Source organism: Molossus molossus, unplaced genomic scaffold (genome assembly GCF_014108415.1).
Source record: "Molossus molossus isolate mMolMol1 unplaced genomic scaffold, mMolMol1.p scaffold_m16_p_2, whole genome shotgun sequence".
Taxonomy (NCBI): Eukaryota; Metazoa; Chordata; class Mammalia; order Chiroptera; family Molossidae; genus Molossus; species Molossus molossus.
In genome coordinates, this window is record NW_023425355.1 from 50,219,402 (window position 1) to 50,245,853 (window position 26,452).

At 41.5% G+C, this 26,452-nt stretch overlaps 1 protein-coding gene across 2 annotated transcripts in view; it reads right to left on the bottom strand.

Moving 5' to 3' along the window:
• The window catches only part of TMEM255A (transmembrane protein 255A), a 53,668-nt gene extending 27,505 nt beyond the window's left edge, over positions 1–26,163 (bottom strand). Inside the window, exons 1-4 of one of the 2 annotated variants that reach the window (XM_036270665.1) lie at positions 25,883–26,163; positions 19,342–19,484; positions 5,567–5,629; positions 3,337–3,426 (exon numbers count right to left, since the gene is read on the bottom strand). In XM_036270665.1, coding sequence (XP_036126558.1) covers positions 3,337–3,426; positions 5,567–5,629; positions 19,342–19,484; positions 25,883–25,940 — 354 coding nt within the window. In that variant the 5' untranslated portion in view covers positions 25,941–26,163. The remainder of the gene's footprint in view (positions 1–3,336; positions 3,427–5,566; positions 5,630–19,341; positions 19,485–25,882) is intronic. The other variant, XM_036270664.1, reaches the window with a different exon arrangement.
• Positions 26,164–26,452: the final 289 nt, after the last annotated feature.

The window sequence follows — 26,452 nt, forward strand, 5'->3', positions numbered from 1 at the left end:
AAACCACAATCAGATACCACAACATACCCACTAACCCACTAGAATGGCTAGAATTGAAAAGTCAAATAATAATAAGAATTAACAAGAATGTGGAGAAACTGGAACACTCATACACTTCCAGTAGGAATGTAAAATGGCACAGCTACTTTGGAAAACTATCTGGTAATTCCTCAAAAGGTTAAACATAGTTACCATATGACTCAACAATTCCATTCATAGATATCTAGCCAAGGGAAATGGAAACGTATGCCCATACAGAAACATGTACATGAATGTTTACAGCAGCACTATTCATAATAGCCAAAAGGTAGAAACAAACTAAATGTCCATCAGCTGCACAAACAAAATGTGGTATATACACACAATGCAATATTATTAACTTGTAAAAAGAAATGAAGCACTGATACATGCTATAACATGGATGAACCTTGAAAATATACTAAGATAAAGAAGTCAGGTCACAAAAGACCACATATTGTATGATTACATTAATATGAGATATTAATTAATATAAGGAAATCTATAGAGAAAGAAAGTAGTTTTGTGGCTGCATAGGACTGGGGGACTAGGGGCATAGGGAGGTGACAGCTAAAGGGTATGGGGTTTCTTTGGGGGATGATGAAGATCTTCTAAAATTGATGTGGTGATAGTTTGTACTAACTGTGAAGATAAAAAAGCCAATGAATTGTATACTTTAAACGAGCGAACTATATAAGATGTGAACCATATCTCAATAAAGATGTTTAAAAAGTTATAGCGTGAAAGGAGGAGGAAAATGGAAGAAGCCATTTTAGCTCATGATACCATAAAAATCTACTGCAAGCTTCTTGGCCGCAAGGCATATGTTGCCATGGAGAGTGCCTCACAGTGAATACTGCTGGTCAAATGTAGATAATAATGCCTGCCCTACATACTTCATAGGATTGCCGTGGGTTTAAAATGAGATAATACATGTGAAGGCACAATGAAAAGCTAAATGCACTATGTAAAAACAAGGCATTGTTATCAAGATGGCTCCTGTTGAATATAAAATAGCATGCATACTATGATTGAGAGTAACCATGCTACAAAAATAGGTATGTGCCTGACCAGTGTGGCTCAATGGTTGAGCATCGACCGATGAACCAGGAGGTCGCCAGTTCAATTCCCGGTCAGGGCACATGCCCAGATTGTGGGCTCGATCCCCAATGGGGGGCATGCAAGAGGGAGCCAATTGATGTTCTTTCTCATCAATGTTTCTAACCTTCTCTCCCTCTCCCTTCCTCTCTCTCTAAAATCAATAAAGAAAAATAGGTATGTACTCTGAGGGTAATATGTAAAAATGATAAGAATTGGTATATTAGGGTAGTAGGATTATTGATAAGTTTCTGATGTGTCTTTTGCCTTTTTAAGAAGAAAAATATAAAGAATAAGATGGCTCTCACTAAAATCAGAAGGGATGGGTCTGATATAAGGACCTATATTTACATTCCTGGCCCTGAAAGAAAATTAGGCAAAAGGCCTCTCGCTCCCACCTTTTTCTTTGATCCCTTTGCAGAAATTATTTCCGGAGATGCCATTTCAGAGACTGCCTGGGTGGCAACATTGACCATATGAGTTCCTCTAATCTTGGCAAAGGAGAGACTAACTCTTATGTCTGGGAGGAGGATTCAAGAACAAGTTGAAATTGAAACAATAATGTTGCAAATCATCCTTTTCCATATCCATGACACTCCCTCAGGATGACCTTCACTATTAGCCAATGACTGAAAATGAATTAGTATCACTGATCACCCTGGCCGGTTTGGCTCAGCGGATAGAGCTTTGGCCTGCGGTCCTGAGAGACCGGGGTTCGGTTCCCGCTAAGGGCGCGTACCTGGTTGCAGTTTGTCCCCGGCCCTGGTCGGTTGTGCGGGTGGCAGCCACTCGATGTGTTCCTTTCACATCGATGTTTCTCTCTCTCTCTCTGTTCCTCTCTCTCCCTCCCACTCTACCTGAACAAAAAATGAAAAAATGTCCTCGGGTGAGGATTAAAAAAATAAATAAATAAATAAATAAATAAATAAATAAATAAATAAATAAATATCATTGATCCATGGAAGATCCTGATAATACAATTTTGCTCCAATTCAATTGTTTTAGAAAAACAAACAAACAAACAAACAAAAAGTCCAACTAGTTCATGAGTTGTTTTCATTTTCAATGTTGGTTCAGTTGGAATCAAATGAGTATTTGAGTTTATTTTGGGGGCTTAGTGATTTGCTGTGGGTTGATTTTTGTTTGTGAGACAGATCAGAACTACATTATGACTTCCCTGGGACTTAGGCACTTTTGCCTTTGTAAGCCCCTTCCTCCATTAAAAATATTGAAAATTATATATATTTATTTTAATTATATCTTTTTATTACATTGACATATATTTATATTATATGTGAAAACGTTCTTTTGACCTAAAAGTGCATAATTTTCTTCTGATTTGAAAAGAAATAATGATATTTTTATGGGCCCCTGAAAGTAGTGTGGATCATAGTCACTTGTGCCTATTGTGTCTAATGGGGAAGTCGGCCCTAGGCCAGATGTCTGGAATAGTATGTAATGGAAAGTGCTGAAAAGGGGGCAAGGGCTCCTACAGAGAGCCACATGGGAATGCCCTGAATCCTAGACTTCCCCAGAGAACAAGCACAGGTTTGGGTTTCAGGAGTAAAATGGCCTTTCTCAAGGCACAGACTCTAATGTTAGAAGCATTTGGCATCTTAACATCAGGACTGGGCTCTGAGTGAAGGCTTCTAGTTCTGGGGCTTCCAAAAGACCCCAATCACATCTCTACTCTCCAATCACTGCTGTAGGGACAGCAAAGTTCAGGCATCTGAGAAGAGGTGACTGTGTCCTCATGGTCTGCTCTTGTTGCTGTTGAAGGAAAGAGAGGCCATCTATTGAAAGCTTCAAGTTTCTTAGGAAGTCATATGGCTCCTTGCTCCTCTCTCCCTACCTTCTCTCTACCAACATCAGTTCCAAGCCATTCCCCCAGTCCCACTGCCCTTGTCTTTGCCTTTCCAAATGTCACCCAAGTACCAAAAATTTAGCTCGAGCCTCACCACTACTGGGAAGACTGCCCTAACCTCTGCAGTTCAAGATAAATCACTCTGGCACTTAAGGTGTACTCTCAGCTCAGATCCAGTTCTCTAGATGCCTGTGTGTCCATGGGTGTCCTGATCTTGACTGTCTGTTCCTTGATACAGGGATCCTGTCTTCTCTTTCTTCTGTTCCCCTCACAACATTCGGCACACATCCAGCACAGACTCAGTGAAGCCTTGCTGTAGTGCACACTTACTTTAAGCCAGGAATAAAAATACTCACAATGTGTCTGGCAGCAAAGACCCCGTCGACTATGGCACAGCAAAAGGCTGCAATCACACCAAAACTGATAAAGACAATAGAAGCCACCAACTGCAGAGGGAACAAACCAAAAGCATCTGTTAACTTTCCACTCTTGAGGCTTCTGGAGACTAAATGATCCCCAAGAGACTGCCAGCCAAAGCAGAATTCTGGCTTGCCATCCCCTGAGGATGCTCTTTGCAGTCATACAGGGTGAGTGGGAGCTGAGGAAGGAAGAGGCAGAGAAGGGGCCAATGAAGTACCTTTTACGTTTTCAGGGCAACAGAAATTCACAGTCTGTGAGCACCAAAGGAAGAGGAGGTTTGCTGTATCCAGCATGCTGTCCATGGTGGAATTTAAATATGTGACTCTTCTATTCTCAGACCCAAAAAAGTGTTGGAGCTTTGACATCATGTAGTCCAATCCTATTTTATTTATTGTGAAATTAGAAGCTCAGAGAGGGGAAGTGGTGTGTGTGTTCAGAATCACCATCTAGTCCACAGAAGAGTCTGGTGCCTACCAATTCCTAGTCCATTGTTCTTCCCAACCCTCATAGTGGGCACTGAGGAATACAGGAATGATTCTAAGGCCCCGAGTAACTTTACATGGCCTTTTGCATCATTGAGGAAAGAGAACATTCAACCTAAGACTTAAATGTCAAACACATTTTACAAAGGTCGAAGCCTCTGAAACTGATCAACCCTGTGCGGTGCATATGAAAAATTTCAAGTAAGAAACATGTTTGCTTGAACCAGACTGCCCTATTCTCTGACCATGTTAGATAACAGAAATATTCCTAATAATTTGTCTTCCATTACAAGGGTGATACTACAACCCAATATGGGAGTAGGTATTTCCAGGGGCATGTATAGGTGCTGCCTGGGCCCACCATCTGCCTGTGTTGACCCTCAGAACTAGATGGATTCAGTGTTTTTCTTCCTTGAGGTGTTTGTGGAAAAATGGAGGAAGTAGCATGGCATTAAGCAGCTCTCCATGAAGAAGGAGGAATCAAAGTCAAAGCCACCCTAAGTTTCTCCCACCTCAACAGGCTAAGAGGAAATGCTTATCTCCTTTGGGAGTTGTTGAGAAACCTCTCCCCATAAATCTCACTTCACAGCACTAAAGAGAGTTGGTAAATAATGGATGAACAATGTCATAAAATTGGCATTATTAGCTATGCTATGATCAGCTCTACAACTAAAACTCCCCTATTATTTTGAATAATTTAGGTCCAAAGTGCAAACACTACTGGCAGGGGGCAGGCCAGGTGAAATGGAAGACAAGAACTATTAGAACACCCCTGAGGGCGATTCCCCACATTGCTGAGGGAGAACATATAGTTAGAGTTCTCTGTCCCTGGAGCTATTACATTATCTGATTAAACTTGCCGTTAAATAGACCCCATTGTCAAAATCAAGATGCCACAGAGATTTATACTGGGGGAGCCTAACAGCCCACCATCTGTCCACTCACTAGGCACCTTGATTTACAAGTCTTATAAAACTGCAGTATGCTAGCAATTTGGTCTGTACCTTCTTCTCCTGCCTTCTAGGAAGCTTTCTCAAACTGAACCAGGAAAATGCAACAGATTGCCCTTGTGGGCCCCCATTAGGACATAGGGCTTTCTAAGCTTTATCTCCTGTTATATATGCTCGTTCTCCATTTTAAACGTACAACAGGCTTAACTTTGAACTATACGTAATGGAAATACTTTAGGGCTCCATAATTTTATTTTGTCTTCTATGTGCCCTAGGTATATTTGTTCTCTTAATCAAAGTACCCTAGATTATAATCTCCTAAAAAGTGGGAACCCTCTGTGAAAACTTTCTCAAAAAATTATGCATCAGAGAGGAAGATGGGAGAGTCACCAGTAATCCAGGACTGTGGCAAAGAAAATCACAGAAGCAAAGGCATTTTAGGCAAGGACAGTTGTCTGACTGGATAGGCTGGGTAGCCCTTTGGGAGTGAGGAGGAAAGCTAAGGACAAGATCCAAAATATTCTATCCCTGTGATTTAAGGAGACCAGCTAGACCACTGAGGGAGCATCAGACAAGATGAGAACAAGTCCCATACCACAGGGTCACTGAAAAGTAACCTGGAGGCTTAAGCAAAAAGGCAAAGTAGCAGTTTCTTTTGTGACCCAATTTGGGCAACCTTAAGAAATGTGTTACTTTCAGATTAAGAACTTGATTCCACAGTAATGAAAACTTACCATCTGCCGCTTATTTTCAACAAGGTTGGATCCAATGATTCCAAGGAATGATCCAAAGCCGAGCTGCAAAGCAACATGGCACACAATCATTCATCTCCTGGATATGATTCGGGGTAGCGGAAACTAACTAGGGTATAGATGCTAAAACCACATGCAGTTGTTATTTATACAAATAAAGTATGTGCAATAAAAGTATTTCCCCACCACTTGCCAATTTTTCCTTGTAGATATGAATCACGCCTAAAAAGAAATGCATGTGCCCCAAAACTAAAAGTCAAAATCAACCATAGCTTTTCAGAGCATACTTATTTCAATTTCATAATCCAGCCCTGGCCAGTTTGGCTCAGTGGTTGGAGCGTTGGCCTGCGGACCAGATAGTCCCAGGTTCGGTTCCCGCTAAGGGCACGTACAAAAAAAAAAAAAAAAAATCCATTACCTAGCTTGTGACTGGTGAATCAGTAAGAGACATATAATGGTAAAAAGCACACATTATATTCTGATCTTTATCCTTTTTTTAAAAAGTGAACTTCCATCTGATGCATGGATTACTAAATAAAGGTTTGAAATAGCAATTTTTGATGCATCTAGCACACTAATAAAACCCAGGAAGTACTTTAGAATTCAGCAAGCACCTTAACCTAAACTTAAAAAGAAAGAACAATTTTTTTGAAGCCTGTATTTGTGGTTGACCTGCTGCAATTTATGTTAGTACTTATTCACATCTTCTTCCATCTCTGCTTCATTTATGGACAGAAAGCATTCATTAAAGGGCAAACAGAAATGGCAGCGTAAAACCCTGAAAAACAATTTCCCTGTCTAAGTGGCTGGGATGTTGGCTCAGTGTAGCAGGTCCCACTTTCGTCTCAGTTTTGCCATTAGTGGACCAAGTCTGCCAGTCTCAGCTGAAAAACGATAACTAACAGATGGCTGTAGATGGGGATGAAAATGAAAAGTAAAAAGTGGTGAGAATGGACCAGTAAATCTTAACACAAGTTCAGCAATGTAGTTACATATCTCTTTAGCCTCACTAATGGTCTGGGTTTCCATCTGCAGCCTTACCTTGGCTCATGGGGGCATCTATTTCAATCTGAGGCTCCAAGTTTTACACCTAGGCTTGGAACGTGAATGGACCCATGGGCTGGGCAGGAGTTTGGTAGGGCTGTGTACAGGGATTGGGTGCTTGTGTCAGAAACCCCAGAATGAAAGAGAATGAAGGGAAGGGATGAATACAAAATTACAAAGACTCACACTGCAATGCCACTCAGCCAGAAAACCCTTTTGGAAAATAGAAGCTGAAATGCTTAGGGGTGTACAGATCTCATGCCATCCAAGACTCTACCGAGAACATCCTCACCCAACAGTGAAACTATACCTATGTCCCACCTGATCTTATTTTAAATGTAATTAAAATGTGTTGTCATAAAGCATACTGATTAAAACCTGGTTATAAAAAAAGATAAACAATAACAACTAAAACCTGATTATCAGACTACCTTGGCTTCTAACCCCAGATTATGTTCTACTTATGTTTGTGTGATCTTGAACAAGCTGATTGACCTCTCTAAACCTCAGTTGTAGGGCTTGTATAAGGATTAACTAGGATGATACATTCAAAGAACTTTGCATAGTGCCGGGCACACAGTAAGTACACAGTAAATATTAACTACTCTTCTAGTGATTATTATTACTATTTTTAAAGACATTTAACTTTTGAGCAGTTCTAACCTGATTTGAGCTAGAAACTCCTGTCATTATTTGCTTTGTTTCATAATAAACTTTCATGTTCTATCTTATCCACGGCTTTTATTTTTTAGGAAGAACTCCATGAATCGTCTGTGCTTATTGCACTCTGGACCACTGTGGAGATTGAGAGATAGTTGGAGGCATCTTCTTACATGGAAAATAAATCCTTTTACTGAGGAGTTCAGTTTCCACAGATATTCACAGAATATCTTCTGGATGCCAGCAGCAGTCTGCCTTAAGATGGGGAAAAAAGACTCTAGCTATTTCTGCACTCTCAAATGGCTCTCTAATGGCAGTGACCAGAAGAGGTGGGCTGAAGTCTCATGGAATTGACTGGCAAGACAAGGCACTTGGACTGGAAATCTCAGGCCAGCGAGTTACTTCATCCAGTTCCCTTGTGTTTCCTTCTATTTCATTCTGTTCCATTCCAACTCATTCAATTTTCTAACATTTACTGAGTACTTTTGTCAGATAAATAAGGAGACATGGCCCTGCCCTCCAGGAACTCATAATCTAGTGAAGGAGAGACAGACTGTGGGTTAAGGACTACAGGTTTAAACAAAGTGTTATAGGAGCAGAAATAATTCATTTTTTATGGTATCCCTGGCTTTGTTACTTATAAATTATGTGACCTTGGGCGAGTCCTTTAACCACTCTGTGCTTTGGTCTCCTCATCTAAAAAATGGAACTCATAATGTACCTATCATACATGGCTGCTATGAGGATTAAACGAAATAAGGTACAGGCATACTTTGGAGATATTGTGGGTTTGGTTCCAGGCCACCGCAATAAAGCAGGTATAGCAGTAAAGCAAGTTGTAATCTATTTGCTGGTGGAGAGCCTTGCCTTCAATTTGTAAAACACACAACATCTGTGAAATGCAATAAAGCAAAGTGCCATAAAACATGGTATGTCTGTATGTAGTGTGACTTGCATAAAGGAGACTGCTAAATACATGGTAGGTCTAAGATTTCACAGAGGAGGAAACATTTAAACATGAGCTTAAAGGAGAGGTAAAGTTCACCAGGCAGGAAACAAATGTCTATTGAATCCTGGCTGGAAGAATTCACTCACCTAGATGACAGGTTAATGAACTCACCAGTGTCGCTAAAACTACCTTACATTTGAAAAGCATTTTAATTTAGGGAAGTACTTGTCCTCCATTTTGATCACAGTAATGTTTTTGAGTTTGGTAGAGCTCATATCATTCCCATTGACAGAAAGGAAAATGGAGGCCTAGAGAATTGATGGACACGTCCCCTTTTACAGCAAGTTACTGGCGGGGCCAGGACTTGCCTTCAGGTCCCCTGACTAACAGCCAGGGTACCTTCAACCATTTTTTGCTGCATTTGTGGCCAGTGTTCGTAGCTGCCCCCCAGGGAAGAAGTTCTCTGTAGGGATGAAGTAAGAAGTCATATTTGAGGAAGAGCTAACGGGTTGAAAGTAAAGAAGAAAAAAAATCAACAGAATTTCCTGAAAATGGGCAGCTGCTTCTAATCAACTGTTTGCTTTCCTGAGGCCTCAGAAAGGTCATATCTAAAGGGATTACTCATGTACTGTTGGTGGGAATGCAGTATGGAGTTACCTCGAGAAATTACAAATGGAACTGCCTTATGACACAGCAATTCCACTTCTAGGAATATATCCGAAGAAACTTGAAACACTGATTTGAAAGAATAGATGCACCCCTATGTTCACTGCAGTGTTATTTACAATAGCCAAGATTTGGAAGCAGCCCAAGCGTTCATCAGTAGATGAGTGAATAAAAAAGTTGTGGAACATTTACACAGTAAAATACTACTCAGCCATAAAAAGAAAAGAAAAGAAAATCTTACCCTTTGCAACAGCATGGAAGAACCTGGAGAGTATTATGCTAAGTGAAATAAGCCAGTCAGAGAAAGACAAATACCATATGATTTGTGAAATCTAATTAACAAAATAAACTAACAAACAACATAGAAACAGACTCACAGATACAGAGAACAGATGGATAGCTGTCAGAGAGGAGGAAGTTTATGGGGCTGGGTGAAAAAGGTGAAGAGATTAAGCAAAAGAAACACACACACACACACACACACACACACACACACACCCCTCATAGACAGACAACAGTATGGTAATTACCAGAGGAAAAGGTGGTGGGGAGAGGTAGAAGAGGGTAAAGGGAAGATAAATGGTGACAGAAGGAGACTTGACTTGGGGTGATGAACACACAATACAATATACAGATGGTGTATTATAGAACTGTACACTTGAAACCTATACAATTTTATTAACCATTGTCACCAGAAAAAAAAAAAATTCAATAAAAAGAAAAAAACAAAATAGAAAAGTAATCTCTGTGGTCACTCCTCAAGAATTGCATGGATTCATGGAATGTTCAGAACTTTGAACTTCCAGCTTGATTCCCTTTTACCTGAACAAATAACCAGCTTGCTTTGTTTTGGCTACCCTCCATTTGTAAAAGAAAAAAGACAAATTATTAGAATTCAAAGTTAGAGTGTCAAAGGTTCTTTTAGGGCTGGGCCTTATAACCTATACCTATTTCCATCCACTGCCCCGAAAGACCCAGTGCTGAGGCTCAGAAGGATTAGTCATTCAGTACACATCAGTTGGACACTGTGTTGGATCTGTGATTTGGAGGCCAGGAGGTGGGGTGGGTATGATACCAAGACCAATAAAATTCAGCCTCAGGAACTATAATTAGGTAAATGGGTCCACAATCTCTTTCCATAATCCTGAAATCCACAAAATTCTTGAAATCAAAAGTTTTTTTGTTTTTTTTTGTAACTAATTTGGTGGCAAAACCAGACCTTGAATAGATATGAGGTTTTATTATTTAAAAAAAATTTTAACTGATTTTTAGAGAGAGAGGCATGGATAGAGAGAGGAAGAAACATCATTTCGAAATATCCTGCACCCCCGCCCCCACTGGGGAAGAAGCCCAAAACCCAGGCATGTGCCTTGACCAGGAATCAAACCGGCAATCCCCTAGTGCACTGAATGGTACCCAACCAACTGAGCCACACCAGCCAGGGCATGATGTAAGTTTTTTTTGTTTTTAATCATCTTATCGACTCAGTATAAAAAAGTCACAGTTTATTGTCGAAATATGAAGGTGCTCAATTATGAGGTGTTTCTCAAGACCCCACTGGGATGTTAGATAACATATAATATATACACTATATTGTTTTCTAAAATAAAAGAGTCTAAACTCTCAAACACATTTGGCCCAAAACAAGGGTTAAGATAAGAGATTGTGGACCTGTATAAACAAAGCTAAATGAGTATATAGTCCAACATCCCACAAAGCAGGATGTGACAATTTTCTAGGAATTATGAGTAGGAGAAATCTATGGTAAGGAGTTCAAAGACAGTAGACACCACTATGGACCCTAGTAGTTGAGAAACATTCCTGCTTTTTCTTTAATTTGGGATAGGACAGTTTTTAGATATACAGAAAGAGAAAGCAGGGTAGATATTCCAGGCCAGGAATAACAATGGAAGTGACAGCATCAAGGCAGAAAAGCCCAAGTCATGTTCAGGGTTGTGAATTGATAATTTTGGCAGAAGAGAGGTAATGGGAAACCAGGCCAAAGGCATCTTTGGAGAGCTTTGAATAACAATGCTAAAGAGGTAACAGGGTGTCAATGAAGATTAGAACCTTCTGATATCATAAGTTTTATCTAGCAAATCAAGCTTCATATCTCATCTTTAAATATTCTTACTAAAATAGAAACTTTAATTTAGAAAATCTTATATTTTAGAAACATTTTTAACAAAAGGTGGACAAAATGTTTGCTTAATTCATAATAAACCACCAAATCCCACTATCCAGAGCTCCTTGCATTTCATGAGCATTCAAGTTAGTCAAAATTCAGCTGCATTTTTCAAGATTCTTTACCTGTGAAGCTCAAGTTACACTGGTCTAAAGAAGGTTTCTGGGCTATTGATTATTTTGAATGATCCCTGTTGTCCCTTTTCCTGATACCTTTCAATTAACTAACCCTACATCATGCAGGGAAATGGGGCAGAAACTGCTAGTTTCTTTCCTGAAGGAAAACCCAGGCTGGTGTGGGCCCTATTGGTAAAACAGCTGGGGAGAGGGTTCAAGAATGAAAGGCTTTCTGCACTGATCAGGTGCCCCACTCCATCTTGTGGGTTGCTTGGGAAACATATTTAGAGGTCTCCTTTTTCTGGATCTAAAGTTAGAGAATTAACCAATAACAACTAAGGAAATTGAAGATGTAATCAATAAACTCCCAGCAAACTAAAGCTCGGTCCTGGACGGCTTCACAGGGGAGTTTTACCAAACATTCAAAGAAGAACTAACACCCATTCTTCTCAAACTATTCAAAAATAATTCAAGAGGAAGACTTCCAAATTCATTTTATGAGGCCAGCATAATCCTAATTCCAAAACCAGATAAAGACACTACAAAGAAAGAAAACTACAGGCCAATATCCCTGATGAACATAGATGCCAAAATCCTGAACAAAATATTAGCAAATCGGATCCAGCAATACATTAAAAAAATTATTCACTATGACCAAGTGGGATTCATCCTAGGGATGCAAGGCTGGTACAATATTCGCAAATCAATAAATGTGATATACCACATAAAAAAATGAAAGATAAAACCATATGATCATATCAATAGATGCCGAAAAGCACTTAACAAAATCCAGCACCCATTTCTGATAAAAAACACTCAGCAATGTGGGAATAGAGGGATCATATCTCAACATAATAAAGGCCATTTATGAAAAAACCTACAGCCAAAATCATACTCAGTAGGAAAAAACTAAAAGCATTTTCTTTAGGAACAGGAACAAGACAGAGACATCCACTTTCACCACTGTTATTTAACATAGAACTGGACGTCTTAGCCACAGCAATTAGGCAAGAAGAAAAAGTAGAAGGGATCCAAATTGAAAGGAGGAAGTGAAACTGTCATTATTCACCAATGACATGATATTGTACATAGAACATCCTAAAGACTCCATAAAAAATCTACTGGATTTCATGCATGTATTTGGCTAAGTGGCAGGATACAAAATTAACATCCAGAAATTGATGGCATTCTTATACACCAATAATGAACACTCAGAAAGGGAAACAAAACAAAAAACAATCCCATTTACCATTGCAACAACAACAAAAAATAAATTACCTAGGAATAAACTTAACCAAGGAGGTAAAAGGCCTGTTCTCAGAAAACTGCAGGACATTGAAAAAAAGAAATAAAGATATAAAAATGTGGAAACATATACCATGTTCATGGATCAGAAAAATCAACATTATTAAAATGTTTATACTATCCAAAGCAATCTACAGATTCAATGCAATCCCTATTAAAGTACCAATGGACCCTGGCCAGTTTGGCTCAGCGGTTAGAGTGTTGGCCTGCGGTCCAGAGAGACCCTGGTTCGGTTCCCGCTAAGGGCATGTACCTCAGTTGCAGTTTGTCCCCGGCCCTGGTTGGTCGTGCGGGTGGCAGCCACTCGATGTGTCCCTTTCACATTGATGTTTCTCTCTCTCTCTCTCTCTCTTCCTCTCTCTCCCTCCCACTCTATCTGTACAAAAAATAGAAAAATGTCCTCGGGTGAGGATAAAAAAATAAAGTACCAACGGCATATTTCACAGATCTACAACAAATATTCCAAAAGTTTATATGGAACCATAAGAGACCCCGAATAGCTACAGCAGCTTTGAAAAAGAACAAAGTGAGAGGGATCACAATACTAGATATCAAATTATACTACAAAGCCATCGTAATCAAAACAGCCAGGTACTAGCACAAGAACAGACATAGATAAAAGGAACAGAACAGAGAACCCAGATATTGACTCAAGACAATATGCACAACTAATATTTGCAAAGGAGGCAAGAGCATACAATGGAGAAAAGACAGTCTCTTAAAAAATGGTGCTGGGAAAATTGGACAGCTATATGCAAAAAAATAAAACTAGACCACCAACTTCCACCATACACAAGAATAAAATCAAAATGGATAAAAGACTTGAATGTAACCTGTGAAACCATAAAAATCCTAAAAGAACATGTAGGCAACAAAATCTCAGACATCATATGTAGTGAAATTTTCACTGATACATCACCTAGGGCAAGAAAAACAAAGGAAAAAATTGATAAATGGGACTACATCAAACTTAAAAGCTTCTACATGGCAAAAGAAACCAGCATCCAAATGAAAAGGGAACCTACTCTCAGGGAGAACATATTTGCCAACAATACACCAGATAAGGGGTTAATAACCAAAATATATAGAGTACTCATACAACTCAACAAAAGGAAGACAAAGAATCCAATTAAAAAATGGGTGGAGGACCTGAATAGACACGTCTCCAAACAGGACAGACAAATGGCCAGGAGACATATGAAAAAATGCTCATCTCTAATCATCAGAGAGATGCAAATTAAAATGACTATGAGATATCACCTCACACCTGCCAGAATGGCCGCCATCAACAAATCCTCAAACAGCAAATGCTGGCGAGTATGTGGAGAACAGGGTACTCTAGCACACTGCTGGTGGGAATGCAGACTGGCGCAGCCCCTATGGAAAACAATATGGTGTTTCCTAAAAAAATTAAAAGTGGAACTGCCATTTGACCCAGTGATCCCACTTCTTGGAATATATCCTAAGAAGCCTGAAGCACCAATCAGGAAAAATATATGCATCCCTATGTTCATAGCAGCACTATTTATAATAGCTAAGATCTGGAAACAGCCCAAGTGCTCATCAGTAGATGAGTGGATAAAAAAAGCTGTGGTACATTTGCACAAAAGAATACTATGCAGCTGTAGGAAAGAGAGATCTCTTACCTTTTGAGATGACATGGAGGGACCCGGAAAGTGTTATGCTAAGCAAAATGAGCCAGTCGGAGAAAGACAAGTACTACACAATCTCACTTATTGGTAGATTATAATGAACAAAATAAGCTGTCGATCAAAAGAGATCCAGAATCATGGAAGTAGGGAACAGACTGACAACCTTCAGAGGGACAGTAGGTGTGAAGAGATAAACCAAAGAACTTACATGTATATATGCACAACCAATTGATAGGGATACTAGGCTGGGGAAGGCAGGAGGGGAATGGGAGAGGAAAGGAGAGGGTCAATTGGGTAAAAAGGGGGGACTTCTGTAATACTTTCAACAATAAAAAATAGAATAAAATAAAGCACAAGCTTCCAACTGCTCTACAGAAAAAAATAATAATAAAGTTAGAGAATAATAGTGAAGGAGCACGTTTTCTCCCCTGCCTTTTCAGCTTCTTACAAACCAGGCTCGTTTTTTTTAGGCCTCCATAGTAGGAAGCTGAGCAGAACTGTTTTGAAGTAAAATATGTCTTAAATATTTGAAGACAGTGAAAATGCTAAATTGGTTTGTCTTCCTTTGGGAATTTTAATTTTTTAAAAAATTGTACAATTCAGCCTGTATAAATGAGCATATTTTTATTATTTTTTTGTTAATCCACTGATTTTTTTAAATAGAGTAGAAGGGAGGAAGGAAGAGAGAGAGAGAGAAACACAGATGTGAGAGAGACACATTAATTGGTAGCCTCCTGCATGACCCTGACTGGGGCCAGGGATTTAACTGGAAACCCAGGTAAGTGCCTGTGACCCTTCAGTCCACGGTCTGACACTCTAATTGTTGAGCCAAAATGGCCAGGGTGATGAACATATTTTTAAAGACACATGTGTACAGCCTTGGCCAGTGTAGGTCAGTAGTTAGAGCATTGGCTCACAGACCAAAGGGTGACTGGTTCAATTCCAAGTCAAAGGCACATACCTGGGTGATAGGTTTGATCCCCAGCCCTTGTCAGGGCATGCACTAGAGGCAACCAATCGATGTGTCTCTCTCATATCAATGTTTCTCTCCTTTCTCTCTCACTCCCCCTCCTGCTCCCTTCCATTCTCTCTAAAAATCAATGGAAAAAACATCCTCAGGTGAGGATAAAAATAAATAAATAAATAAAGATTCATGTGTATAGCCCTGGCCAGTTTGGCTCAGTGGTAGAGCGTCAGCCCTGGGACCAATGAGTCACGGGTTCGATTCCGGCAAAGGGCACGTACCTCGGTTGCAGTTTGTCCTTAGCCCTAGTCAGGGTCATGCGGGAGGTAACCAGTCGATGTGTCCCTCTCACATCAATGTTTCTCTCTCTCTCTTTCTCTCCCTCTCTTTCCCTCCCACTCTATCTGAAGATAAATAGGAAAAAAAAGATGCATGTGTACATGTGTGTCTTAGGGTAATGATACCACATTCTAGCTCAGGTAGAGTAGCTAACACTCTATTATAATGTGCCTCATTGTACAAGGGCACCTCTTTTTGCAAAATAAATATGCTCCAGAAAAGTTTCACATAACTTAGAGTTATACAAATACTATTATATTTTAAAATGCCTGAAATATCAATATTTAAATGAATTGTATGGTAAGTCTTCTTTTAATTTAATAATTGATACCTAATTTGTCTGTTTTTAAATTTAACTTCTCATATATTGTTAACACAGTTAACCAGAGTCCAAAATAGCAGGATTACAAATAACCTGAAATTTTTTCCAAGTTCTATGCAATGGTATTTTATACTCAAAATATAAAATACTGACCAATTTGACAGTGTGAAATCTTAAAATGTTACATTATGGTCATTCTGGTTTTATTGCTAAGCATACTTTATTGATTGTGTTTTAGTTCTCCAGGTGGTTGCTGGTCCACCTGAATTAGATTCCTGTGGGAATGTTTATTAAAATGCAGATTCAGCATGTCTTAGTTTTTCAATCAAAGGTTAGTTCAGGAAAGGAAAACTCGGGTCCTTGGGTCCCACCCAGACCTACTAAGTCAGAATCGCTGGGGGTAGGGAGTGGAGCTCCGTATTTTTTACATGTTCACCAGGTCATTCTTATGCATGCCTAGGTGGAGAAACTACTGGCCTGGAGTTTATATAGTACCTCTCTAATAACAAAACTATTCAATTAGTGAAAGTGTCCCATTCCTGGACAAATTTTGAATTTCAGGCATTTACTGTTTCAGAGGTATGAGTTGTAATTTGTTACAACATAATCTCACCTATAAACGCTAATAGATTTTTCTGCTTTTCAAACTATAATCTTCCCCTTTTACTTTCCATAATTAAGACCCCTTTTAAAAAATCAACAGGAACTATAAGAACAAATTTTTATAGGTTAAACTATAGGGCACACTGTCTGTTAAGGATGGCTCTCCTATTGACATTTCCAGATTAGCTTTTAGTGAAAAGCACACAGAGAGACACATGCCCCCACTATTTCAATTTGCAGCTCCAGCTGAACATCAGATACTCAAATAACAACAATTATGCACCTTTCTTCCTTTGTTAATGTATTCCCACCTGGCCACCCACAGTCAGCTAATCTACAGAGAAAGTTCATAGCTACCCTTCTTAAATAGGAGTTCCTACTCTTACGTTACATAGAAAATACCTTCGCTTCACCCATGGACAATCTGAATCTTGGCTTGAGCATTAATAGCTCATCAGTCTGAAATATTTCACTAAATGTAGATACATGAAGCACAAAAAGTCACACAGACCCTATATATTGCTTTTCCAAGCCATCAAAATACAAGCTCCCGACCCTTTCCTCTCTCCACCCCCTGGCTTGTGTTTAAAACTAAAATTCCATTCTTCTGGTGACTGGTTTTCTTGCCTCACCACAGAAAGTGGACTGGGTGAGTTCTCACATCACATGTTTAACAGAGGGCACCAAACTGTGTCTGTGGGACACCTGCCCTTGGCTGAGAGGGAGCCCTGCCAGCTTAAGAGCTGTAAAGGGACATCCCTAGGCAGCTTTCAGCTTGTGGGAATCCAGCCCACGTCATGCCCCAGCTTTGCCAGGGCTCTTAAGGAGGCCAACTATGGAATTTGTAACCTAGGCAACAGGTATGAGGCTTGGCCACCGCTGGCTTGTTGAGGCATCCATCTTTAATCCCTTTTCCTCTCTTTGCTTCTCTCTCCCTTCACCACCTCTCAAAATAAAAAGAGAAAAGAAAAAGAAACAAAAGAACAACAAATACATCTGACCTCTTTGCTACCCTAAAATATATATTTTAAAAAATGAACCATCCTAAATCTCCTTCCTACTTGCCAGCAATTACAACTGGGAAGTCATTTGATATTGAAAATATGATCCAACCTCTAGAGTTAGGTTTTGGGGTTTAACAGCAGTGTGTGTAGATCCAAATGAGGTTTTTGTTTGTTTTTCTTTTCTTTCCCCCCAGCTTTCTTGAGGTAGAATTGACAAATAAAACTGTATATATTTAAAGTGTACAATTTGATGATTTAATATAAAATGAGGTTTTTGTATGCAAAGAATGCAGCAGTTTCCAAAGTGGATTGCATACACTCTGGGAGTGTGTAAAACAATTCATCGAAATATGGAAAGAAACTATTTGAACTCTTGTTTCCTATTTATCGATTATCTAAAATAAGAAGAAGAAAGGAATTAATAATCACAAATATTCAATAAATAGACTGTCACTGGTGCCCTCCCTTGGTGTGAATGTCAGACAACAAGGTGAGCTATACTGAGGGAGAAGGGCAAGTTCCAAGCAACAAAGGCTTGATGGCGGGACATTTTATGTTAGACCAGATTGTCACCTAGTTTTAACTAAATTAGTCCCAACAAAATGGACAAGTAGTTTGGAAAGACTTCTGCTGAGAAACCACAAATTGAAGATGGCCCTAATAATGTAGCACAAGCCAGCAACAAGAAAACCGTCGAGTTGACACTTCTAACTCTCAGGTCGAGCTTTTGGTCAGCCACATGGTGAGATAGACATTAAAAAACAATGATGCCGATAGCAATCTATTGATATCTGATAAGAAGTCAGCCAAAAATACTCAAAATTATCTAGTGGGCTATTTGAAATAAGGATTTTTCAAGTACCACATGATCTCACTTATTTATGGAATACAATGAACAAAATAAGCTGTTGATCAAAATAGATCCAGAGACATGGAAGTAGGTAATACACTGACAAACCTCAGAGGGAAGGGGGTTGGGGAGGATGAGAAGAGATAAACCAAAGAACTTACATGCATATATGCATAACCAATGGACACAGATAATAGTTCAGGGAAGTCAGGAGGAGGGTGGGAGTGGGGAGGAGGAGGTTAATGAGGGAGAAAGAGGGGGGCATCTGTAATAAGTTCAACAATAAAGATGAAAAAAAGGTTAAAAAATGCCACCCAAATAAGTGTGTATATGATGGAGATTTTGTACTACAGAAGTCACCCTTTATATGCAGTTTTGCTTTCCATGGTTTCAGTTACGTGTGGTCAACTGTGGTACAAAAATATTAAATAAAAAATTCACAAAAAAATTTAAAAGTAAGGATTTATAGCCAATATTTTTACTGACAGACTTCATGTGATGTGCATATCATTCTTGAAATTTAGGGATAATATGAAGATATTAAAACTATTGTTGATTTCAATTTTATCTATTTTTTATTTTCCACTTTGTATGTTTTATAAACATGTACATAATTTATAAATGAATAAATATACATATTTTAGCAGTAAGTATTCCATATATTTTTCCTGATAGGAGTGCAAGATCACTTTGAAGATCAGTGCTGTTGGTCACAGAATGTCGCTACCAGAGTCCTCAGAGTTCAGGTAAAATCAGGAGATTTCCACTGTATATTGGAAAGCAAATGCCCAGAGAGAAAGGGATCTTAGCCTAAGGTTAAAACTGCTAGTTAGTAACATCTCCTGGACTAGAAAACCTAGGTTCTAAAGAGTGAGATGACTTGCTTAGGATCACACTGCTAGTTAGGGATGGGGATTCTTAGTCCAGTGCTCTTCTTAATGGGACCAGAGTTGTCTTTGTATATACATATAAAGATATATAAAGGAGGAAAACTGAGAAAACACTGGAAACTCAAACCAAATTGAAAACCATCAAAGTAGAACCCGAATGTCTGTAGCCAGCAAGCTACTGAGACCCACCCATGCCTTTCATACTTACGATAACTCCCGGGTAATAACCTCCAACAGTCACATTCTGGGTCCTGGTGGTTGCAGCAAGTCCCACCGTGAGAATTAACACGGACACAATAAGCAAAGTCACGGTGACATAGATGGAGTTTCTCTTCCTCCGATTGAAGGCTCCTGAAAATACACAGAGAAACAGAAGTTGCTCCTTTCAGCTGGGGAAGGGATGGACAGAAAGAAAATCACTAGGAAGATTTTCCTTTCCTATTCCAACTGGTAACTGGGGTTATCTCTGGGGAGTGGAATTAGGGGGATGAAATAGACCTTTAGTTTTTTGGCAGTCATCGGGTGCCACATTCACAATAAAAATATATATTTCTAGTTTGAAAATAAACAACAAAAGAAATCTTACCTGTTACATAAAAATAAAACAACAATTTTTTTGTGCTTTCAGCATGCTATGAAATGTGTCATACCCACTTAGTAGAGTGTTTTTTAGGCTAAATTATAAGGCATATGATGAATAGGAAGTGTACGTGTGGAGGTTTTAAATGAAAATATTTTAAGGCCAATGTGCAAGTAAGAAGGTCTTTTTTCATAAGCTGGAGATATGAAATTTCATTTTCAATGTAAATATCAGAACCAAACTAGGAACTGGGATTTTTTTTCCATTTATTTCTGACATTTGCCACCTCATGTATAAACTTTAAAATGATGTGTTGGCAAGAGTTGTCATATAACAGATGTGTATAATAAAGCAAGTGTGTGGAGGCCATTAGTCTGCAAAAATATGTATCAGAGGAGATAGATGAGGAGGATTATAACTTATACACATATAAGCTTATGTGAGGGTGACATAAATATAAATGATGACAAACCCATTCTCCTGCTCAGTGCTTATCAGACATGATACTGCAAACCAATATTTTTTTTCTAAAAACAGGTTTATTAAGTCAGATATAAAAATGATATCCAGACTCGCTTTTCAATTTAATTATTTTTAAAGGAATGGAGCACTGCTCCACACTATGCATGCTTATCTCTGGCCTGGGGAGGGGGCTCTCAACAGGAAATACCAGGGATGAGTTACCCTATGAGAATCTAGTTCACTAGTGAGGAAGATGAAGCAATGGGGAGCCTTCTGATGGGGTTGCCTACCTAGTGGCTTGACTGTCATTTGTGGGCCTAAAGAGGCCACTTGGATTTGTTCATTGGACCCCATCATTCAGGGAGGCCTCACTGCAGCCTCAGGAAGCAGCTGCCAGATTGAAGCCCCCCAGACTGCACCACTGGGAAGAAGGGGAGAGAAGGGATGAAGAAAGAGGGAGGAAGGGAGGGAGAAAACCAGTGGCCTGGTGGTGGTGAGAGGGAGGGGCAGTTGCTGACCTTGCAGCCCCCAGCAGACCCCCTTCTATAGGTAAGAAAATCATCTAGAGTGCCACTCTGGGTTAGCCCCACCATCATGTTGTCTTCCTCAGTGCTGTCCCTGCAAGGCTCCAAGGGAGGTGGGAGGGACTGGCGGTCTTCCCTGGTATCAGTCTAGAAAGTGAGGGGCTTGACTCATCAGGGTAATTTCTGATAGGATATTAGCCTAAGACTATTTTATATTGAAATGTAGAAGTGGAACTATCATTTATAGGCACCCACATACTGAATGTCCTATTGCATCTGGGGAAGAGAGGTAAGAAGAGTTGGGAAATGAGGCTCCCCTCCAGAGGGGCCTAAGTACAGCCTCCATGGGAAAACAGAACGGACCAGTAGAGACACCTATGACACCAGGGACCTTTGTGTGAGAGGGCTACTTGGGATGCAAATGGCAAGCTAAGTGGTAAAGAAGCCTGGGAGAAGCCAGGCTGCAAGTGATGGGGATGGGGGAGCAGGTCTTGTTTCATCTGTTTACCTTGATGGTTAGTTATCCTTTCTCTGGATTTTGAGGGAACCTAAATGCTTCTCTAAACCAAGGCCCCTGTCTATTTGATGATAGATAATTCTCAGTGAATCCTCTAGTTGGCTCCACAGAGGGGCTTTGACCTAAACTTACCAACATTACCTCCCATTCCTGCCTGCCTTTCTCCTTTGTCATTCATATCACCTCTTCCCCAAATTGGCAAAAGAGAGTGAGGGAACATCTGGATATACCAAGGGTATCTTTGTGTTTCATGAAAGTGTCTCAGCACCTCACATGTAACCTTAGAGACTTAATTGGGGAAATGTATGTGTGCATGGTCTTTCTGATTTTTTGTATCAATTGCCTGCTCCTTCCCCACCAATTGGCTTTTGATCCTATTCACATTATAGCTCTTGGGTCTCTTTTGCAAATATCACTCTAACTCTTAAAAGCACAGGAGCCAGGTCAGAAAAGTGACTCAGCAAACCACATGGTGTCATTTAGAAAAAAAAATTGTTTTTTCCTGCTTTAGGACCTGAATTGAAAATCCAGTCAACTGAGAAGATTCTAGAGCTCCACCTTGGCCTCGCCTCCAGTTAGTATTTGCTTCGGGTAAAATTTCTAAGAAAACTCTCCCATCACTAATTTTAATATCTATTCACTGTCCCCTCCTCTTCCCCCATGTCACACCTTATTTTACACGATAAGGACCACATTTGTATAAAATAAAATTATTTCTAGTTGCACTAGTGGAGTGGACCCTTTTAAGGAATTCTGGGGGTGAAGTCTTTTGAAAAGTGAAGAACCACCCTTCCATTTACCTTTAGTGTCAATTTGACTTAAAAGTCACATCTACTTAGAGCAAGACACACTGTTTTCTGAAGGTGTGGCTTGGGCTCCTAAAAGGCAACTTACTGTGTTTGCTTAAGACATTTTCCTGGTGGTTGTTTTATTTTGGAAAGAAGTAGAGCCCTATTCTTATTAGGGTATAATTTGGGACCTGCCTTAGATGTTCCTATAAATAGAAGATCATCTGATTTCGATTTTGTTTAGTAAATGAACATACAAACTTCAGACACCATGAGGTACTTAAATAAAGCAGCAGGTACTTGAAAACAGTGCCTCTCACCTATCGAGCAGTCAATACTGTTGAATAAACAAGAGGCAACATCTCAGAATTGCTTCCTTTCTATAAACAAAAGCCATGGGGGGATAGTGTGAATAAATATGGGTTACATTTATGGAATTGATTTTTTAAATAGGGTGCACCTGATGGCTCCCCAGAACTAAAAGCCTTCTCACCAACTAGTGTCACAACCCCAATGTCTCTCAACTTGGTGCCCAGCATTTTCTGTTTCAACAACCACCACCACCACCCCTGTAACCAACATCAATGGGAGAGTCTGAAATCCCATCATTGGCATTGCTATCCCCCCTCTGTCCCTGGTAACCTCCCTGCAGAACTACTGCAGCTCTCCCTCTCCTCAGTGCCCCACCTCCACCCCAGATTCCTAAGGACCAAGATGCTCAGCTCTAGAAGCGCCTAATTATTTGCTGTATCCACTTTTCCAAATACAGCCAACTTCTCCTTCCTCTGGGTTTCCCTCCCTGGTCATAGTACCCCCACGCCACCCCTACACTGCAGTTTCTGAACCTTGGTCTTTCCCTTCCTCTGAAAACTGTTCAAAACTCACCTCATCCTCCAAGTTTTTCTTGACTAAGCTCACTCTACTGAAATCACTGATTATTTCATGTTCTTATGTTATTAAGTTACCTAGGAACATAAGTGCTACAATTATAACTGCTACAATTATAATTGTAATTGTGGGTCTGGTGCACAACCTATCTGATGTCCCCCAGTTTCAGGATTATGTATCTGACAGGAACCAAGGTGTGGGTTGCCAGCAGATAGGATGATTGTCTCTGCCCACTTGTGTTTTACTTTGTACATGTTCTTCATTACCCTTTTGATTATGTGTGTAATCTGAGAGCAGCGAGGATGGGGGCCCAGCATCCTGTCTTGTGCACTATGTTATTGATGGCTAATTCTCGAGGCTGATATTTTGAACTGATTAGGAGTTGCTTACCTTAGTCAACTTTGGCATACAGGGAGGGTCCCAGGAAGTTCCAGCCTTGAGCATCCATGGAAACTGGTGGCTGCCCAAAGAAGAGCCACAAGGCTCTGCCAATCACCCAAACATTTTCTTAAAGCACTGAAATATGCCCCCTCTTTGGCAAATCTTTGACCAGAAACACCCAATGGTTAATCACAAATGTGTTATTTGGGAGGGAAGGAGTGCTCTGCTGTAGTAGAGGTGCCTTAGCGCCTGGGGGTGGTATTGCTAAAAGGGAGAAGGGGGTGGTAGAAGGGGATGAAGGGGCACTGGAGTCAAAGTACCATCTTTCTATTGCAGGTGCCTGCTCTGCTCCAAGCTTTGGACTAACCGCTTATCCCCAGGCAGTCAGCAAGCCTTATAGTGCAGGCACCTTGGTTCAGTGTAGCTGTGTATTTTAAATTTTATTGTTTTGGCTGCAGTTGCATCTTGCCTGTAGGGTGAATTCCCTCAGAAATGTTGCCCTTGGAGGCTGAAACACAGAACCACCCACCCCCTTTCCACTCCACGATGCAAAGGAAGGCGGCATTGCCAGAGCTGAGTCAAGTGGGAGTAGCTCCTAAGTAACCTAGACGCTGATTCAGGCCTGGGCTGCATGGGACCAGTGCCAGGGAAATCCGGGGAGACTTTCCGTTCAAAGTGTGAAAACCCAGGGTTACCACTCCACTCAGGATTTTTTCGCGCCCTGGGTCTTTGTACTTTCTAAAGAGGGATGCATAGAGCGGACTCCAGAGCCCACGATTCTTTTCCCGCAGTGTCTGGACGAAACCCACTCAACTTCTTGTTGTGCAGACCTTTCAGGAAACGCAAGCTTGGCTGAGGGCTGCTGGGAGCCCAAGAAAGAATCTCTTCATATTGTTCCCCAACCCACAGAGCAGTGTGCCAAATAGCAATGTTTTAAACCCTGGGCTACTAACCTGCCTACTCCTTCGCAGGCAGATGGCCCCGCGCCGGGGGGCCTGCTTTGCAGGTGGTTGTGGTGGCTGCGGGCAAGGTGCTGTGGAACCCTCACACTCTTCACCCTAGCCCTCTCGCGCAGCTGCCTGGTGTCTGGGAGCCAAGGTAGCGTTGGCGCCACAGCTGGCCAAGGTGAGAAGTGCATTGTGTGTGCATGTGTGCCTGTGCCTGTTAGGGAGAGAGAGCTGGGGGGAGTCTGGTACCGCCACCCGGGTCCTTGGCCTCATTTGTACCACGTTGTAAATAACCAGGCCCTTTTCAAAAAAGGAGCAAATTCTTATACCGAATATGCAAAACCAATAAAAATACAGATATTTCCACCACCTAGGGGACTATACTTTCTGAGGCCCTGCGAGTGAACTAATTCTGTTGAGACCCTCTTTTGCCAGCAATAGGGAGCTCACAGAGGGGCTACAACCCTCTCCGGCATCTCCCCTCGAGATGTTCCCGCAAATTCTTGGGAGAAGACCCTAGAGACTGGATGGCAGAAATTCAGGGAGGAGGGATTTTGAAGAATGCTAAGTATGTTAGAAAGAGAGAATTCGATTTGGTTAAAGTGTATCCGAGGCAAATTTTAAGATTAGGTGGGATCATGGTTTGAATATCCCCTCCCGCTCTCCTGGGCTCCAAATTAATTTCTCTGCCTAGTGAAATCATAAGGCTTGGGAAGTAGCCTAACAGCTGAGGAGGCCTGGATTCCTGTTTTGTTGGTAACTACCAGAAAGCAGCTTTAAGGGGCAGCCAAGTTGGTGCCTGGAAGTAGCTGTCCCTGAGTTTTGATGAAGAAAGGTGTTGAACTGAATCAGGCTAGTGGGTCCCCCCTCCCCCTCTCTTCCACCCAGAGAGGGAAAGCGGGACTTCCGGAAGATGCGCACTCTTTCTTGTGCTCCCCCCCCCCCCCCCCCCCCCCCCGCCCTTTCACACTCAAACGCAAAATAGATTTCGTGTATTTGGAGCAGAATAGGAATCAAATTCAAGGAATGTTGATTCTGCACTGTAGACAGGGCTGGGATGTCTTGAGTGATTCTTCAAGAATTCCCCTCCTGCAAGCCCCCCTCTTTTCTTCTCCCACCCACCCATCCCCCAGAGTTGCGCAAACCTCCCCATCAGCGAGGTGCAAGTCAGCCCCCCTCCCACTGCAGCTCTGAATTTCAGGGCAGCTTCGACAGAGTTGAGAGGGGGCGAGGACCTTACTTCTTCTAATTATCCTTAGCCTAGAGCTCTTAGAAGTGACACGGACTTTGCAAAGAGGGAGCTTCGAGTGGAAAGCGAAGGCGCAGGATGCAGGGGAGTGTTTTGATTCCCAGGCAGCTGGGATTTACCACCGGCTGCAAGTCTGTCTGTAAACATACTTACACAAACACGCTCACACCTGCACTCCCGGCAAGGAGATTCTGACGCTAGTTGGGCGCTCCAATCTCAGTCAATCGCCTCCTCCCCCGCTGGGCCACTCCCCTGGGGCTCTGGTCCGAGACCCGGAGGCTGAGGTGCATGGACCCCTTCCTTAGCCCCTCTTCCCACTCCCGGCTCTCTGGGCGGTCTGGGAACTCGTAACACTGAAGGCAGCACACTCATCCCTCCCAGCCGCCGCCCCCAGGAAGGGCGGCTAGACTTACCCATAGAATCAGGCAGGGACACGTCGCTGGACCGCTGCTGAGTCAGGGACTGATGCATGGTGAAAGCTGCCCTATTGCCCTGGCTAACGAAGCTGCTTCAGGCACCCCAGCTCAGGGCGCCCCACAGAGCATCTTACTCCGCTGCTGCAGCTCCCAGTCCCTCTCAGAGCTGAGAGAGACTGCCAGGGTTTGCGAGCAGCAGCCCAATGCCGCCACCTCCTCCCTTCCCCTTTTCTCCCTCCCTCCTCTTCTGCCTCCCTCTGGCACTGGAGGCAGCAGCAGTGGCAGTGAGAGCGAGCGGCTTGCGCTTGCGCAGGACCCCCTTCCCTCCCCTTCGACCCCCACCCCCATCCTAGTTATCCACCTCTCAGCCTCCCTAGCCAGACAGGGAGCCGTTTTAGCCCCTTGGGGCTAGGGCTGCGTAGAGAAAGAGGGGGAGGCTACAGCCTGAGGCCAACCGGCCTTCTCTGTAGTTTGGAGAGAGGGTCTTTGGCAAGCATCCTGTTCTAGGATTTATAATTGGGGAGCCGAGCCAGCAGAGTCAGAGGTTCAGAGCTGAGAAACACACAC